The sequence below is a fragment of the Camarhynchus parvulus genome, chromosome 13 (genome assembly GCF_901933205.1).
Source record: "Camarhynchus parvulus chromosome 13, STF_HiC, whole genome shotgun sequence".
Lineage (NCBI taxonomy): Eukaryota > Metazoa > Chordata > Aves > Passeriformes > Thraupidae > Camarhynchus > Camarhynchus parvulus.
The window spans coordinates 14,243,450-14,262,008 of NC_044583.1; the positions used below are offsets into that span (position 1 = coordinate 14,243,450).

At 39.3% G+C, this 18,559-nt stretch overlaps 1 protein-coding gene across 6 annotated transcripts in view; it reads right to left on the reverse strand.

The window, feature by feature from the left end:
• The window catches only part of EBF1 (EBF transcription factor 1), a 267,041-nt gene that overhangs the window by 15,202 nt on the left and 233,280 nt on the right, over positions 1-18,559 (reverse strand). For all 6 annotated transcript variants that reach the window (XM_030957631.1, XM_030957628.1, XM_030957630.1 and 3 more), the window contains exon 11: positions 14,164-14,252. In XM_030957631.1, the coding sequence (XP_030813491.1) occupies positions 14,164-14,252 (89 nt within the window). The remainder of the gene's footprint in view (positions 1-14,163; positions 14,253-18,559) is intronic.

Sequence of the window (18,559 nt, forward strand, 5' to 3'; positions counted from 1 at the left end):
GAGATAAAGGGTATCTAGAGTTACACTGAGTTGTTCAGCTTAAGTAACTAAATTAGATAATGTTCAAGGTACTCGTTAAACCGAAACAAATTTTGTCAAGAAGAAGCTGACCACAATATATAACACTCAGCAGCCACATATTGTATTCTTGAGACCACCACAGGATTTATGAACTCGTGGAGGGCGTGGGGGGGAAACTGTTCCAGCATCCTCTGAGGCATTTATCTTATGTGTTGTCTGGATATCATATCACCTTCTAATGCTCTTTAGCATTGTAATACAAGAGAGAGCTCATTCATCTTCTGAGAGGGTACTTAGGGATGATGATGTCATTCATACTTCCTTGACTCTTATGTCTGACCTCCTGCCTCTGCCTTCTAACTTCCTACTCTCATGGCTACTTGCAAGAAAAACCTCCTCTGCAGACTCAAAATGCTCAGCATCAGACTCCAGTTTACTTCTTCACCTTGGAAAGGTCATATTCTGAAATTTCTAGTCAAAATCACAGTCATTTGTGCTCAAACTTTCCCTTTGGTTTTCAGTTGGTGAAACAATAAATGTGATAGTTAAGGACATGGCTTAGAAGTAAGTTTTAAACTTACACTTATATGCAGTATATTTTAAAAGATAAAATTGTGAAAAACCTCTTTCAAATGTAAAGGCAAAACCAAGAGAGACATTTACAAGAATGTCAAAGATCTAAAATCCCAGACATTGAGCATGGTACACAAGAGCTTCAGGCTGTCCAGAACCTCCCATCTCTCCCCATCAACAGTGAGCAGTGCATTATTGTATCATTTTCAGCAATTATAGCTTTATAAAGTCTCATAAAAGCCATTCAAAATGTAAAGTTCCTCCATTTACTGTAAGACCGAGGGAACTGTGCCAGCCTAATGGGAAGTATAAAATAACAGGGTCATTTCTCTAGAAAGATGTTTGTACTCACACCAAGCTGAAAACTCTTCCAACAAACAAACAACTGAATAGTTTCCATATATTATGACTGAATCATACCAAAGAAGTGAACACCATATAGATACCACAAAGACAAGAAGGCAAAATGGGAGAGAACGACAATGTATCTCACTTGAGGGGCAAACAAAAAAGCTTTAGCTTACCACTGCCTACAGGATGGAAGTGCACTGAATTCCTGCCACTGAATTTCAATGGCAGCTTCCCAGAAAACATGTCTACAGTGGGAGCTAGAACCTTGGTCTTTCCAAGCCACTGTAGTCTCATCAGCCTCCACCCAAACTGAAAATCACAGCCTAAATGCACAGCACTAAAAACAGTCATGCATAACTTTACCACCTGCTCCACAATGAGCCAAGCTTATAAATAAAATATAGGAAGCCTCTATGAGGCAGCAGAAAGAACAAATGCTGAAGTGCAAATGGGAGCAGGCATTTAGCCATAAACATTGAGAATCGATGATTAAAACTCCTCCTAACCACAAAGGTGATAAATGCAAACGGGGGAAACACACCCTGCCCAAACAATCTTCTTTGCAAATACTGCTGACAAAAGAAGGAACAAAATTATGATGATCTGTCTGAAAGTCTGTCCTTGCAAGTCTCCCATCTTACACTTATTAACCTCCTGGAAATATGGTGTAGTTAAACACTAAAAAAAAATATCAGCCTCCTTTTTTAGTGCACACCACTCATGCTGGTGGTCCCATTTACATAAATGATGGGCACATAACAAGAACAGAATTAGTAGCTAACACAGATGTGTTCTTCATCTAGATACAGGGTAGCATGGAATAAACCACCATTAATATTGTTGGTTTAGAATAACTCTTTGAATAAACTGCCATTTGAGAGTCTGGATGCTCCCACCATATTATCATCAACTGAAGCATCTGGCAAGTCATTTGGAGGGTTTTGTTGCTAAAAGTTCTGGACTTGTCTGCTAATGTTGGGTCTCTAAATAAAGGGAGAAGAGTGGGTATACAAGAGCAGATATGTAGAATTAAAATCACTCTGCTGAGACTTAAATAATCTCCTTTAGGGACAACAGTGATGTCATGACCCACATCAAAATCCCTCTGATAGCTGGAGAACTTTGCTTCTCTTACATGTTCCTAGCATGTCCCCCCCTCAGCCCCTCTCTTTACCAGGAAAAGGCATTTACAGCCACATGCAGGAACCCTTCAGAGCTCTCAGATTTTACCTCATGCAGCCAGTGCAGGGCTGGTGGATATCACTGCATTGTACCCTTGTATCTGTCCCCACCCTGCAGCCCAGCAGCTGAGAGCTGCCAGGTGTCACTTGTGTTTGGGACCCACAAACACTTCAGGAGCCAACACTGGGGCAATTCCCTGGCCTCCCCTGCAGCATTTCCCACAGATTGTCCTGCAGGCTCACACTGTGAGGGTCTAATGACACATCCCCTCCTCCTGGAACAGCTAGATCAGGAGAGGAAACACATTTTACAGCTCTACAAAAACCTGAAGGATTTGCAGCATGGAAAGAGCTGTTCTCCTGCATACACTCCTTTTGTGCCATCCCATCATTCATGCTATGGTCAGTTTGTCATATCCAGTGAATCACCAGAAAACAATCTAATTAGATGCACAAATGGGTAAGTCCACATAATTTAGTGACTAACAAAAAATCCTTTACCAACTTCCCTCCATCCCACCAGGTTACAGTGACTCACACTATTCCCCTCTATCTAGGCTGCAAAAAAATTATTCCTGATTTATCCATATGAGTAAACAAATTACAACATTAGACTCTTTTATCTGACCTCAAAAATTTGTCACAATGACCTAAAAGCACATTTTTCCTTCTAAATTTTCCTTATGTGCCTCCACTATCATCAGACCTAGGGTAATTTTGGATAGGAGCCTCAGGCATATATTTTTTGAAAATCTACTCCAAACTATTTGTATGAGCATCTACAGTATTTTAAAGCAGATGTTCATTATTAAGATTAAGGAGTTTTTTGTTTTGGGGGGGCTTTTTTTTTGGTTTTGTATATGTAAGATTTTCTGATAGTTCTTTCTCTTGATGGTATTAACATTCCTATTTCTAGAAAATAAAGGGAAAAAAAAAAAGAATGATTGCTCAAAATCTTCTCCTGACTATTTTTTACTCATGTATTTTTGGGAAATTGTCAACATTCCCTTATGGAAGAAGGTTTTTATGATTTGAAGGATCTGGACTTAGGTAAAATTTTAAAGAATTTGGAAAAATTAACAGAGGCACTGAATTCTGTCATTCGAAGACATTGCACAGGCTGTTTTAGAAGCTTTATTCTATGGGTCATATTATTGTGCCCATTAGAAAAATTCCCTGGAATATTGGGGATTAAAAAAAGATTACCTGCGGCTTGTGATTTTGTATATGGCACAATGCAGATAACAAATGTATTTGTAAGAGTGAAAAACATTCCTTGGCAAATGGACAGGCTGATATCTATTTCTATGATTTGTATACACAAAGACTTTCCAAACACAGGTCAAGTCCTAACACTTTAAAATTGATCTTACATTAAGTCAAACTAGACTGTATTGGGTGGCTTAATTCACTTGGCTGCATTTAAATCTATAGAGAAATATGCTTGGTAATGCATGGCCAAAATCCTGCTGAGGGAAATCAGAAGAGCTGTGTAGCAATTAAAGTGTTAATTGTAGATACGTGTTTTGTCCATTTTATTTTCAGTTTGTCTTATGCATTTACCCATATAAATATCTAAATATGCCAAATTAGCTCATTTCTATTAAAAAAAACCCAAGTGTTCCATCACATTAATTTAAAGAACCACCCATGCCTTCTTTTAGTGAAGGAGAAAAAAAAACCAAACACCAAACAAACCAAACACCCAGCCTATCATTAAGATCTGTGGAACTCTCACTTTCCTGGATTGGATGCTTCAGGTGGGAAGAAGAGTGAGCAGTTAGAAACTGAGAGTTCAGGCTACTTTTAGTAGCAGGAGGAAACTGAAAAATAAGACACATTGAAATTCTGACCTACAATAATATTCCACTCTGTTCTATGGAGAGTGGATGCATAAAAATGTTGAAATAGAAACTGGAATAATGTTGGTGGGTTTTAGTATTACAGTTAAAACACTGCTCAGTCATAACCCCTACAAATGACTGCTTTCACTTCCATTTTATCATCAGCATAATTAAAAGAAGTCTCTTGAAAGGGGCATTCTCATTACAGCCAAGGATCACTTCAGACCCCATTGAAATGAAAAGACAGACCATAGATTAGGTGCAGATACAAGTGGTAATTTCTAGGGAAGCATAAAATACCAAATGTGTAACAACCATATTTTATGTGTTCAAAAGACTCACAGTATTTTATTGTACAAAGAGACTTTGGCTCAGAAGGACAACTTCAACAAAGTGGCTCCTATCAGATATTCTAAAAAAGCTTCAACTTCCTCATCAGAAACAAAAGTTATTTTGTTTCTTGTATTATTATTTTTAATTTACAGTCCTATAATTCAGCTGAAATTATCCAAAGCAAATATAAATGTTGAATAACTATGAATTTAAGAGATTTATCCAATATTTCACAGAGGTAACACTCTATTTCTGTGTACATCTCCAGAAAGTAAAAGCAGGCACAGCATTTTACATGATCTAGGGCTCCTTTTTCAGTGTTGAGGGAAAAGTATTACCATTGTCACTACACCAATATATTGTATAGAATTGCTTCAAAATACTGACTTTTCAGAATGCATTAATATTTCAGTAGCTTTTTTCATCAACAAAACCTCAGCACTCACATTAGTTTACAGCTGAATAATGAAAGAAAATCCAGATGATCAAATTATGAGTATTATTTATTTCCTGTTTGTTAAAAATACTTTTAGACACATTTCATTTTTCTGAAGCTCACATTTGGAAAAATTTGGCACCTCTATTCTGTCAAATGTTTGGACTTCAAGATGCTATAAGCAGATAAAATGATGAATCCAGCATTATTAGTGGAGACACTTAGGTCATCCTAAAGAACAAAATCAACAAACATCACAATTTCTGTATCTCGGACTGCCCACAATATAGCAACAAAAATGTGTTAAATATATGTGGCTAGGCTTAAAAATGCTTTTGAGTCTTGTTTTCATTCTCTTCTCAGCAAATATATAATTTGTTATCTGTAGTCACAAATGTATTCCAAAATATTCTTAAAAATAAATCCAAACTGCATTTCCATGGCTGTACAAGTAGGTTGAGATTGTGCTATTGTACTTAGAGGACATTCCAGTCCAGTTGAGTTATATCACCATAAGTTACATGATTGACTTTTACAGCAGAAAGAAAAGGTTGTACTCAAACAACTGTTATTGCCTCAAAGGAAAAAAAAAATCAATGAATGTAAAATGAACAAGAGATTTTGTCCAAGTTGCAGTTAATACTACTGAAGAGCTATGGATATTAAAAGGTCAACAAATAAATTAGTCCAAGTGTTATGAAATGAATGATTTGGCTTATAATTGTATTGAGTGCAAATTGTTCACTGCCTATTAGACCAGGTAATTTTTAACCATGGTGCCTCAATTACTGTTCCATGAGCAATAATACAGTTGTAAGAGCCACCAGTTCGATCGGGTGACCTGGGAGACACTCCAGGACAGCTGCCTCTGCTATGATGGATCACCCAGCCTGATCTCCAAATGGTGCCAAACCTTCCCTTCCTGGGAGGGGATCTCATAAAAGAAACATTACTGCTTGATTCATTTTACCAAAATGCTTGAGTTTTCCAGCGTCAGCAGCTGGGCAGAGATTGTGAGGCTCTGTATTTCTTAGAAGAATTATGACAAGAGGCATCCTATTGCTTCCAGCACTCTCTGCTAAATGGCACTGTGATGGTTTGGAGATGCTTTTTCTGCCACTCAATTGGGCTGCGTTGTGAGAAATACACAGCAATCATATTTTACATCACCACGTAAACCACCACATAACACCTAAAAGTAGGCCAGAAATGGAGACTCTAGGTGAGATTATAGACATTACTTCACACTTCTGCAATGCCCCCACATTCAGAGATCTCAAAGCACCATTTTAATGGGAGCAAATTAAACTTCACAACACACTTTCTAGGAAAACACACTCTCTTCTCCCCCATCTTCATCAGAGACAGCCTTGAAGTGTAGCTGTTTGGCTGAAATTACAGTGGGCTGTGGTTAGAACCAAAGCAAGTTTTGTAGGGTGAGGTAATATCTTTTATTAAAGACTGATACAGGTCAGAAAAGGTACAGTCAGCACACAGGAAGCAAGGATGAGCACCGAAAAACCTGTTTTATTCCACTTATATCAGTCAGTCTAAGATACAACCACTCCCTACAAATCTTGATAGCCTTGAAAAGGGAAAAGGAATCAATCTGCTATTGCTTTCATGCTATGAAGCAACACCCATGGCAGCAGCCGTGTTTCCCCATTGCTCCTTGGGGCACGGTGCTCCCTGTGAGACAGGACTCAGAATAAGGCAATAAAGAGCTCACCAGGCTCCCCAGAGGACTGGGCCTTAAAGGATTGTAACTAGGCTGTAACTACACAGATCTGCTCTCTGCCCATATATAAAATAAACTGAAGAGGTAAATGCAAATCCTGAATTATCAAATAATCTGCACAGGAGAAACCACAATAATAAAAGCCTAATTGGAATAGATTGTACCCCATACAACCAAATCCTGTTTATATTGTCACTCTACTATATTTTTGATAAATCGCTACATTCAAACAGTCTATTGGGAGGGTGGTTTTCCATTTCATCTCTCCATTGAGCAAAAAAAGTGCCACATGACTGGAGTCTGGATTTCCATTTCACCAGCATTCAGTTGAACTGAATATTATTTGGCACAATACAGTGTACAACTGAGCCACTAAATGGCTGATTTACTAAATTATTATTAGATGAGCTCGTGCTGTTCCAAGTGAAAGTGCAGTCACTGTCTCTCTTCATGGTGTGTTCAAATTGTTCTGTGTTTAAATATTCAGCATGAGGCTAATGTGAACTGATGAACTGAGACTACAAACGTTCACTTTCGATGCAGACAGGGAGACAGAGATGCAACATATCATGTGGCCTGGGGAGGTGAAGATGATTTATGTTTAAGGATGCTGCTGCCTATTTCCATTAATATAAGATATTCTTAATTAGCTTTGTGTTTGATCCAGGAGTTTGGAAATGTGGCTAGAAGCAGGAAAACAGCTCCAAAACTGAACATAGCTGTGTGGCGATGGAGGCATCAGGATCGTGGTGAAGAGGAGGCATCAGAGTCCTGGTGAAAGAGGTACTTGAGGCTGGATCTCTCAATAAAGCTCATGAGCTGCCTGCACAGTTTCATTCTTTGCTCTCTTTAACATTTGAGCTGTAACTTAAAAGTATCACCTGCAATTCCTACCTGAGCATCAGAAATCCTCAGTGTATAAAGGACTGACCATGTTGTGCAATTCTATGACTTTCTGAGGTGAGGGGATATGGGGGAAAAGGAAAAATAGATATTTTTAAGAAAGGTTAAAAAAAAAAAAACAATTTCTTTACTGCCACCTGCTGGAGTTGACAATAACCCTTTGTCCCACTGAGAGAACAAGCTCCTCACTTGGAGGACAGTTACAGGGAGCATTTAAAATACTGTGATCCCAGACACTTACAGTAGATTAGAATTTTTTATTGGTGCTGTGTTGCCATAACAACATAAAGACAGCAGATGACTTAAGCTAAGCTTGCAAAGCAAAAGGCTGCTCATCTGGCAGTTAAAATGAATACAGTTCACTTCACAAGTTCCCCATATGGACCCTTAGTGTATGGTAATGAGGATACCATATGGTGGGAGAAAATGCACAGAGAACAATTGTGCTCCACTGGATGAGTGAAGTGAGCAGGAAGTTATGAGGAAACACAGGAGAGAGATTTGTGTGTGTGCTCTCTAACTCAAGGGTTTCTTTCAGAGGGGGGTTCTCTCTCTTCTTAATCTTCTTCTTAATATATACATGCATAGAAATGACAGAGAAACATATTGCACATTTTGCAACATCATTCATCATAAACTGTCAGCTGTGTTTGTAAATCAGCTTGGTAAGATCTTAGAAATTTGTAATTCTTAAAAGGTAAAAGTGCTAAGTTTTTAGACAAAGTGCAGGAAAATTTAAGCACTTCTGACAAGTAGAAACATTAGTGGTAATCATTTTAAAAATGCTTGCATCTTCCTGCCTGCATGTTTAGCTGTAAATAATGCCGCAATGAATAAAAGCTTTACAAAAGGGGAGGGGAGGATGAAATGGAAAAAAATATTTTTTATTTTATTTCCAAAAGGATAAAAAGTAATAGATGATCAGAACCATATGCATGCAGAATTCTGCTGTAAATGTACATATGCTGTACAGTACTGTACTAACCAGATCCCAAACCTGGTAAGACAGCTTGCTAAAGGCTGCAAAGTCAATTTTGTACTACACATGCTTCATAAAAGATGAATATAAATGCATTAGTTAGACACGGTGAGCTAAATTAGAAGGTCAGGCAGGGCTGGAAGGGCTGAAATATCACACAACCAATGACTGTAATTACTCTTTTTTTAAGTCTATTAAGTGGTGTTGTTCTATCAAGGCTCAGGGGTATAGGACATGAAGTACAAGATAAAGTAATGTGTATTTATTACTCCCACGGGATCAATTTACTAGATATTTTCAGCTCCATGGAGCAAAATACACAAATGCAGCCTTTGTTACTTTCTTCAAACTGTGGCTTTTTCCTTCAAAACCTGCTCCTCAAAGGGTCTGTGTTTACCTGTTTGGTGTCTTCCTGTCATCCTCAGTTAATTGTTGTATTTAAAACCAACAAGGATGAGGATACAGGAACAGAGAAATGTGGGGATCCCTCCTACAGGATGCTCAAACAAGTGGTTGGAGTCGCTCAGATGGAATGTGCAGACTAGAAAATCCAATCCCAGGCATGATTTTTACCCCAAGGCAAAGCAGAGAGCAGGAGTGGAGAACGGCGCAGAGCTCCTTGTCATCGTGTTAGCCCTGATCTATTAAAAGTTTTGTCATAGATTCTAAATTACACCATCTGCTCTAATCATTTGCTGAGTAAATGCTGACCCAGTTATAAAGAAAGCTCAGTGAAATGTGTGTGCACACTGCTGACCTTCAGAAAGGAAAGGGCTCCTTGCCAGCCCTGTGTGCTGGCTCTGCCCTTCAGCGAGCGGTGCCTCTGTCCCTCTGCTCTCTCAGGCTCTGCATATTCCCAGGCACTCCTCTGACATCCACCACCCCATAAGGGTGACACTTGCACAGCTACCTCACCATCTCAGAAGTTTGATGCTCTCTTGGTGAATATTTTCTATAGGATAAACAAAATATCAGACCCCCTAAACCAGCTCCTCAACCAAGTGCTCAAATTGTTAGGAAACTTTAAAAACCCAGCTGGTGAGGGTTCAATACCAACCTTAACTCTGGTCTCACATTCCTGTAAATTTTGCAGTAGAATGTAGAGCCCTCCAAGCACATCCCATGACCTCCTAGAGCCCTCCAAGCACATCCCATGACCTCCTTGATGTACAGATGAACTCCAATAGCTCCTCTTTACATGTCCCCCCTTCCTGCCCAGACTTAGTATAGAAGTTTTCTAATGATTCTCTTGTTACACTGGATGGGGAAAAAAAATAGAAGTGTTTTCTTAGCTGTAAATTACTAACTTTGGTTAAAATACAGTGTATGTTGAGTTAGTAGATGGCAGTCCTTTCTGGAATTTCCATTGGGTCTGTCTGAAGCAGCAAACCTGAGCTGCATTGTCTTCATTGCTATTTTAACCTCTGCTAGCAAGCCTGGGCCAACCACCCACGTTTAGAGACAACCTTTATTTGCAATATAAACAATACCCATGTCACGATGGATAAAGGGCAGATCTGTGGGATTTCATATGGAAAAAGACAACTGCTTTTGCCAGCCTCTGATTCCTAATAACCACATGTCTTTTATTAGTGTCCTAAACGAGGAGCTGGGCTGTGTCTTGGGGGGTTTAATGACTGACCAGAGAAAAGGAGCTGAAGGGAAGGAGGATTCTGGTTACCTGTGCTCTCAGCTCAGCAGGGAGTCCCCTGTGCACTAGAGAGAGAAGCTCCACTTTCATCTACATGAAGAGAAACCAGAAGTAAAGGTCCCTTTCAGGAGGGATAAGGGGTCTCCTAGAGAGCACTGAAGGAACAGACTGGGAGGGAGAGGACGTCAGATCACAGAGGGGGTTGGTGCAATGACTTGCTTCTCAAACACAGAGTGAACAATCTTCTGCTTAATCTAAATACAAGTGATGAGTTGTAGGAGTGGTGAAAATGGCAAATAAAATCTAGGAAATTGCATATAAAGAGGAATCGTTGTTATTAAATCATTTAGGATGGATGTGTTTCAAATCTAGCTCACAGCTGAAGCTGTTTTACAGCTCTAGCTATGGAGTTTTAACAAAATTGCAGAATTGCAACGTGTCTGCCAGGGATTTATTTTAAGGATTGCAGGGTAGTTACATGAATGAACCTTAATAGACTCAACATGTTGTTGTGATCTGAACTCTTCAGTGATCTCCACTGCAGTTCATGTGCACAGGAACCAACAACACGAGCGCATTTGTGCGCACGTGTGCAAACACTCCAGATGGAAATGGGGCACACACACGTGCAGGGCTGCTCCCAGCTCCACACAGGCTCCCTACAGACTGCTCCTGCAGGACAATGACAGCATTTCTCAACCTTAGCATCACAGTGTTCCTTTTCTCTTATCCCCAGAGGTCTCTTGTTTCCTCTGATCTGCCTCCTGTCTGTATTAGAAAGGAAAGACTACACTGCCCAGCACACTCCTGGTACTTGATCTCACTCCAAGCTTTGGGTGCTAATCCCACCACCTCTTGTCTCTCCTCCTGGTGCCTGTGGGTGTGGGGGTGTCTGCAGAGACATGCACATCTCCTTCCACTGGCTGCCTTCCCTGACCTGCTCTGGACAAGAAGGGAACAGGATTCTGGCTCAAACTGGCTCCATAGCTCAGCTGCTAACATCAGCTCCCTCTCTTTTCTCCAGAGACTATATATTGCATTTCTACTTTAAGCACATCAGCTGTCAATCTAGCAGTCCAAAGACCCTCATTTCCAGGTGCTCCCATTCTCCTCACTGTGGGAGGGCATTCTCTACTGGAATTTGCCTGTTGAAGCACCGGGAAGGAGAAATTATTTTTTAAAATCCTTTTTTTTCTTCGCCTACCTCCAGCAGATAGATGGAACATTTAAAAAAATTCATCCTGAGCATAAATATTGAGCATTTTTGAAAAAAATGGTTCTAAACTTGTGGAGATCAAACTTCTCTAACAGCCTCAATGGTTTTAGAAATGCTGTTAACTCCTCAGCTCTGGAGGGCAGAGCATGTGGTAACACTCACTTGATTTTAACAATTCTCCTTGACTGCAGGAAGAAGTCACAGAGCAGAATGCTCTTGATGGTCCATGGGAAGGGCAGCATGCCCTTATGAACACAAAAATTATAACCACTTCTATCTCTGGAAAGATCTCAAATTCATCAGTAATGTTTCAATGGAATAATGGCCACGAACCCCAGCAGCAATTAGAGAAATATTTTTTGTTTTGTTTATTTAATGCAAAGGCACAAGATTTTTCATGAACAGAAAGTGATGATGTGCTGCCAGGACAAGGGGGGGGAAATGGAGGGAAGGATTTTGAGAGCTCTGAGCACTGCTCTCCTCTCTTCTGTTTCTCTGGAACATTTGCCCTTTCTGCCCGTGGTTCCACTGTGGGAGCCATATGGCTTCCAACACTCCTCTAAGTAGCCACTGAGAATTGTCTGCAGTGGAACCCTGCCAAAGCCCTTCCTGGTTTAATGACATGGGGAAGAGCACTGTGCAGTGCTCACCAGCACAGGGGCTCACACGTCCTTGATGCTGATCCTGGAGCCAGCAAGTGATGCTGGGAATTGAACCATCAGTGCCTCAAACACAGGAGTCGACATGTGCCAACCCCTGCTGCATTCAGCCTCTGTGCGTGGCATATTAATGAGACTTGAACTTGAGGTCCAACCTTCAAGCTTGCACAGAAGGAATTACCCAAAGACAAAAAAAAAAGTCCTCTCTACATCCTGTTTCTCTCTAAGCTTGCACAGTATTACCAGTTTCTTCACTCAGTTTGTCCAACCCTAAAGAAGTGACCTTTTATTTAGGCCATCTTACCTCTGCAGACATAACCACAATTTCCCTTGATTTAAAGATTTAAAAAATTAGTTTAAAAGGTGTTCCTAAGAAGTACATGTAGCCAAGAGGGTAGAGGAGGGGACAGATGACTGAGTGCTAACCCTCACTCTCATACCCTATCCATAAATAGCTGCTAAATTTCAGAATCAGGATATGGAGCTAGGAGAAGCTTTCTTCTGCCTGCAGGAATGTGTGGTACCAGTCTCAGACCAGGTGGGAAAGAGGAGGGTGCTCATCCTGGAGGCTGCATTCCCACATTTCCATACCAGCACAAAGGGACATGGCTGGAGAACCCCTCAGTGCCTCAGGAGCCGAAAAGGAGCCCAATTCCTGTTTCACCACAACCCCTAGCCACATAACTCAATTTGGAATTGCCCAGTTTTATTTTACTTTAATTTCCTGATTTAAATAAAATCTATGGCCATCTAGTAGCCAGCTGGAATGCTGGGTTTAGGGAAGTTTTGCAGCAGTTCTTTTGGACCTTGCAAATGCCTGGTGCATAGTGCAGGCTGCCTTCTTATTTTCTAAAAAACTATTTTTCTCCAGAAGCACATTTGGCAGCAGAGGCAGGATAGAGGTGAAAAAAAAAGCCCCTACAGAAGGATGCTCTCTTTCTTTGGAAAGGGTTGCACCTCTGGAGTGAAACTTGACAAGCCATGAAAGCTGTGTCCTGCTGCAAGTCTGTCCAAATGTTAGGGAAAGGGACAGCTTGCAGAGGGTGAACAGAGCCAATGGTAAATGTAACTCCCCAGGACAGCATGTTTCTCTGGTGGGAAGAGGGAAGGACAACACATCAGTGACCCCAAAACCACAGCCTGCAGCCTTCCTAGGCAAAGATAAAAGACAGAACAAGCCTGTAGAAAAAGTCACATACTGACTTTTATTTCTTTCAAGGAATTAAATAAATTAAGTTCCAGTGTTAAGGAAATCTCCTCTCCTTTCAAACACTTTAGAAATGCTACTAATCAAAGCCTACAACAATCCCTGATGAAAGTCTGTGGACAGCTCAGGGAGCTACAGAAAAAAGGTCACAAGTATTGCCCAGTCACAAAGGCTATACTGAATGTACATTAACTGAACAATTCATTTGTCTGTGTCTCAGGTCTACAAATTCACATTTTCTTTTCCACAGGGAGTGTTCTGACTCCCCAGCTCACTCAGTAACAGCAGATAAAACATGTGGTGGCAGCTGGCCACAGTGACTCCAAATCTTCACTATTGCTCAGAGCTCCTCTGGACACCAGCAGCACTTAAATCCCCCACCTCTTACTCCAGTATACCACAAAAGTCACTGCAAATTCTTGCAAGGTAGCAAAATCAGATCTGAGTGCAATCCCAGTGTTTTCCCAGTACAAGAAACCTATCTGAACAATGCTGACTTTTCCCCAGCTTTTACTTGACAGAAATCAACAAAAAACCTCACTAATTTTCATGAGAACAAACATCACTTCAGTACACAATGCTCCAATTAAATCAGCAATTCTGAAATAAAACAGTATATAATCATTATTACCCTAAACCAATACATGATGCAGCAGCAATGGACTCACATCCAATTAACTTGATTTTATCAATGGTGATGTTCTCAAAATTATGCTGGCAAAGTGCTACTGATATCAAAACCAAAAAGCATCATTATTCCATGAAAACAATTCTCAGGTCCCAAAATGGTAACCAAAAAAGATGTTCATTGTTATGTATTTTAGAACATAGAGAAAGATTTGTGTTTAAGAAAGGCAAGAGCTGTTTGAGTTAGCTGTGCCTGAGAAGACAACAGAATTCTCCTAAGACACCAGTTGCTGATTGGGCTTTCTTGGTCATGCCTCTGTTTCAGCTTATCTGGGTTGGGTACCAAACCAGGACCATCATATTCACAGAGCCTTGCACTTTCAGACAAAAACATGCAGTAACCATCTTTACCACATTTAACGGAACAATAAACTTTGTGCTGACCTTTGGCAAGCGTTCGGGGTCACCGGGGTGCCGGGGGATAACCTTCTGTAACCTTTGGAAACCATAGTCAATGGTGGGTTCGTTCAGAGCTGAAACAACAACAAACAACAGCGTGAGGTGACAAAGGCACAGCAGGGGCTCAGGTGACAACGGGCAAAGGCACCATGGGACCATGGCAGGACCATGGCAAAACCCTCTTGGAATTCAGCACTGATTCAAGTCTTGGTCCAAACACTGGTTGAGGTTGGTCCTTTGAATTCCATCCAAACCTTCCCACTTCAGCTCCTCCAGCAAAGCTGCTGGAAGATTTGGGGATGTTGCATACATCTTCCAAACAGGAAGCAATTATTGTCTCTGAAAGGCACTATGAAATCAATGTGATAAATACTTTACACCCATGTTTCATGTTGAGTTTTTCATATTACGAGGAAGGTGATTGGAAGGCAAAAGTAGTTCCTATTCCAGTGCCTTTTCTGTTCCAAATTTCATTATACATTTAATATGCTCCATGTGCAATGTTCACAAATAATTTTGTTGTGAAATACCGGCAATTGTCTTGGCAGAGGTTTTATTTTTTACTCATTGACACTGACTTCAGCAGCTTAGGCTCTGATCAGCACTAAACTGATCCAGGAGACCTAATAATTAAAAAAAAAATACATCAATGTTTTTAGTTCATCTTTCCCCAGTCCTTGTCCGATAAAATGGAGGTGAGAAATGGTGAAAGTGGAACACTTTAATCTTCATGAAAATGCTGGCCTGTCTGCATTAATGGAAGCTCTGATTGTGTCAAGCCTTTAAGCACATGCTTATCTGTAAGCACATACTTAAACCCATTTGCTTTCAGCAAAGCAAATTTGAGCATATTATGTTTTTTATATGATTGCCTATAATTACAGGGGACTGCACTGAATGACCTTCTAGCTATATTTCCAGTCATATGATCACTTTAAAACTCAGATGTTAGTGAGACTTCAACATGTGCTTAGAATTTCCTAAGTGCTTTGCTGAACTGGAACAGTCAAGTATTCTCAAGCATCTCTAAACAACAGCACATCTTGACTCTCCCATGCCAATAGAGATGTGGAAATATTCCATAGCAATTTGTTTGAATTTTTTGAGTTAAATGGAAAAAATATCAATTTGAATGTGGATTTTTATATTTTCAGCCTTTTTTTTTTTGTGGAGGAAAAAAAATCTGTGTCTTTTCATTTTTGAGTCACTTTAAAGTCTTTCTTCTCATCTTAGCATATTAATAGCAAAAAAAATATTTCTCACACAAAGTCTTACTAATTTATGAATATATCATATACCTTTATGAGGATCTTATTATGAATTGTTTTATGTAGCAAGAATGATGATATTTGAATACTGCAAAAAGATTTAACATTAAATTCCATCTCCCAGCCTCAACATGGCATAACCTGTCCATATATCCATCTTTTAAGTGAACTTTTTTCCATCCTCCTAAAGATCTTTATGTTATTATGAAACCAGTACCTAATCCCTGGCTTGTTTGTAATTAATTATGGCATTCCATAACAAGCCCACAAAACAATCCCTTTAAATTACTGTTACTTTCAAACCACATTTCTACAGCAGATTGTCCATCTGGCAAGCAAAGGGTCAAATTCCCATCTCCATAAGGAAATCCAGCAACGCTGCTGCAGCCTGAGGCAGAGGAAGGTGATGCTGAGGGATGCAGACCTACCCAACACGGTGAAACACAAACGTGGGGCTGATGGGACTGCCTGGAGAAGCACATGGTCCATGGTCCAGCAGGACCTCAGCATTCCTCTAACATCAGAAAGGAACTTTCTGACCATATCCTGAAATGAGTCTTGCAGTATTATGGTAACACCAGACTAGAAGTCCTTCAGGATTTTACTTTCTGAGCTTTTTACTACCCCAGAGGTCATGACATCCCTCCAGTCTCCTTGTTTGTTTGGGTTTTTTTTTCAGGTATTTCCTTTCATCAGGAATATCTGAATGTGATCTTTTATTTCTATCCAAGTCATTATATGGAAGGAGTGAGCATAAGACTTTTCCCTTGCTTTGGCCTCTTCTGATTTTGGGATGGTTGGGCCTTTTTTCCCACATTTCCTTTCACACCCTGGCCCACACTGACCCCTCTGCTGTGTAGTTTTGCAGAAAATATCAGAGTTCCTTGGTTTGTAACCCCCTGGTTTCCTTACCTCTGAGTTTACTTACAAGGTTGCTTATTTTAAATCCTTTTTCAAAGAAATTAATTGACTGCTATTTATATTTATTATCAAAAATAGCTGTTTTATGAGAAGATAAAAAAAAAACCAACAAAACCCTACAGTTCAAATTTAAATTTCTTTTGCAAATACATTCAAAGATTTTAGTGTGGTTCTGCCAAATGTGTTTCTCCTCTAATTCAGTCTAGTTTATGGCCATTTTCCCTTTAGATCCTTTGGGAAAGTAGTTACTACATTCTGCAATATTATAAATGGAGGCCAGTTCTGAAATCCCCCCAGAGTTAGCAGTCATTTTCTCATATCTTCCTACACGTTCAACACATTTGAAATCCACAGAGTATTTCCTCTGAATATTTTCTGAACTAAATGGCCAAAAAAAAAAATGTTAATTTTATGGTCCAATCTCAGAAGGCATCAAGCATACCATGAGAGATAGTGAAAACTTCCTGCTTCAAACAGCTTCAGCTTTGCTTTAGTGGTGGGGAGAGGCTGCACACAGCAATCTGCAGGACTGGGTCCTAAACTGCTATTGTTAAATACCACTCATTAGTCTATAACTCTTCAACCTTTCAATCTTACATAAAATTAAAAAAAGAAAAAAAGGAATTTTTAGCTGTCTGGACATCTGACAACAGATTGGAGAACTTCAGCCCTCCATTCCTTGTTCATTTACAACCCAAATGTAATTAATCATCTCTCAATGAAAGAGATCATATTTAACCCCACCCTCAGCATTAAACTAGACCAGCTGTGTGTCAGGAGGTGGAAAAACTCCAAAAAAAGGGAATATTCTCATCTCCAAGCGCTGCAGAAGAGGTGCTACAAGGTCAGACACATCTCCCTGCAAGGTTTTCCTCTGCTGCTGGAGTCCATCCACAATAAGGCATTTCCCAGACCTTTCATTCAAATAACAGTTTTCTTTCCATGATTGGAAAAAAAAAAAAAGAATCAATCTGAAATACAAACTCTCTATTTGTGTTCTTGACATCCGTACATTAAAAACAAGCTAACACATATGGTACTTAAAATGCATTCCCATTACCTTATATTTTAAAAGTACCATTGAAAGTACTACTAACTTTAAAAAACTGTACTAAATTCAAATAGGTCCCAAGGCTAATGGAAGCAATTTGTATACCAACCCAAACTGACTGGCCCACTTTTCAAAATACAGGTATGATAATCTTGTGGTTTTAAAAGGACATTTAAATTGAAAGACTGTGAATTTAGTACATAATTATACCAATAGAACCCTTTAACTTGTCAACTTGTAAATCTAAAAGGCTATCAATCATTTCTAAAGAGGAAATAAACCTTAAAATTCTTTGATTGACAGTGCTTATTTTTTATGTGGGAAAAAAAAAAAAGGAGTAAAGTGGCCAGAAATCCATTTACAAAAGTACATTGTTTTACATAGGTGAGTAAAAAGCCAATAATTACACCTCCAAAAGACATATAAATCAAGGTAAGTACTTTTCCCTCACTTACATATTTTAAGTTGCAGTAAACTTCAGGTAACTTTTTATTAAAATACTGTTCCAAATGCATAGCTTATTGAAGCCATTAATAGAGTAGCATTTTCATTTAAGCTAATATAATCATTTTTGCAAATACAAGATTTAAGCCATTTTTCTCCTTCCAAACAATAAACTTTCAGCCTGTCTCTTGTGTGAATTAACTAAAATTACACCCAGGTGTACAAAATCTGTCTATCTATCCTAGTGTATGAGTTAAGGCACAATATTTATTATTCTTACCATTTTATGAATTACTTCTTAAACCCTTGAGGAAGAACTTTCTTTCAAATTAGACTCTAACAGAATAAGCCATGAAGCTCTTTAGGCAGTAACTCTAAAGCCATAACTCATAAAATCTCAGGCTTTTAATCAAGAAAATGCACAATGTCTGTGGAAATAGGCATGTGTACATTATAGCCATCTTTTCAAAGTCCAGCTTATGTTTTCAACAAAAATGCTGCTCATGCCTCTGAGAAAAAATGTTCCCATCATAACCATAATTTCAAATTCTGCACAAATAATTTTAATAACCACATGCAGATAATCCACCATCTTTAAAAGTCTCTTTTTTTTAAACTAGTCAGTGGAGGGCTTTTTTTTTAATATTTCACATAATGAATTCCTACTGTGTCAATAAAGCTTTGGTTGTTAATTGAA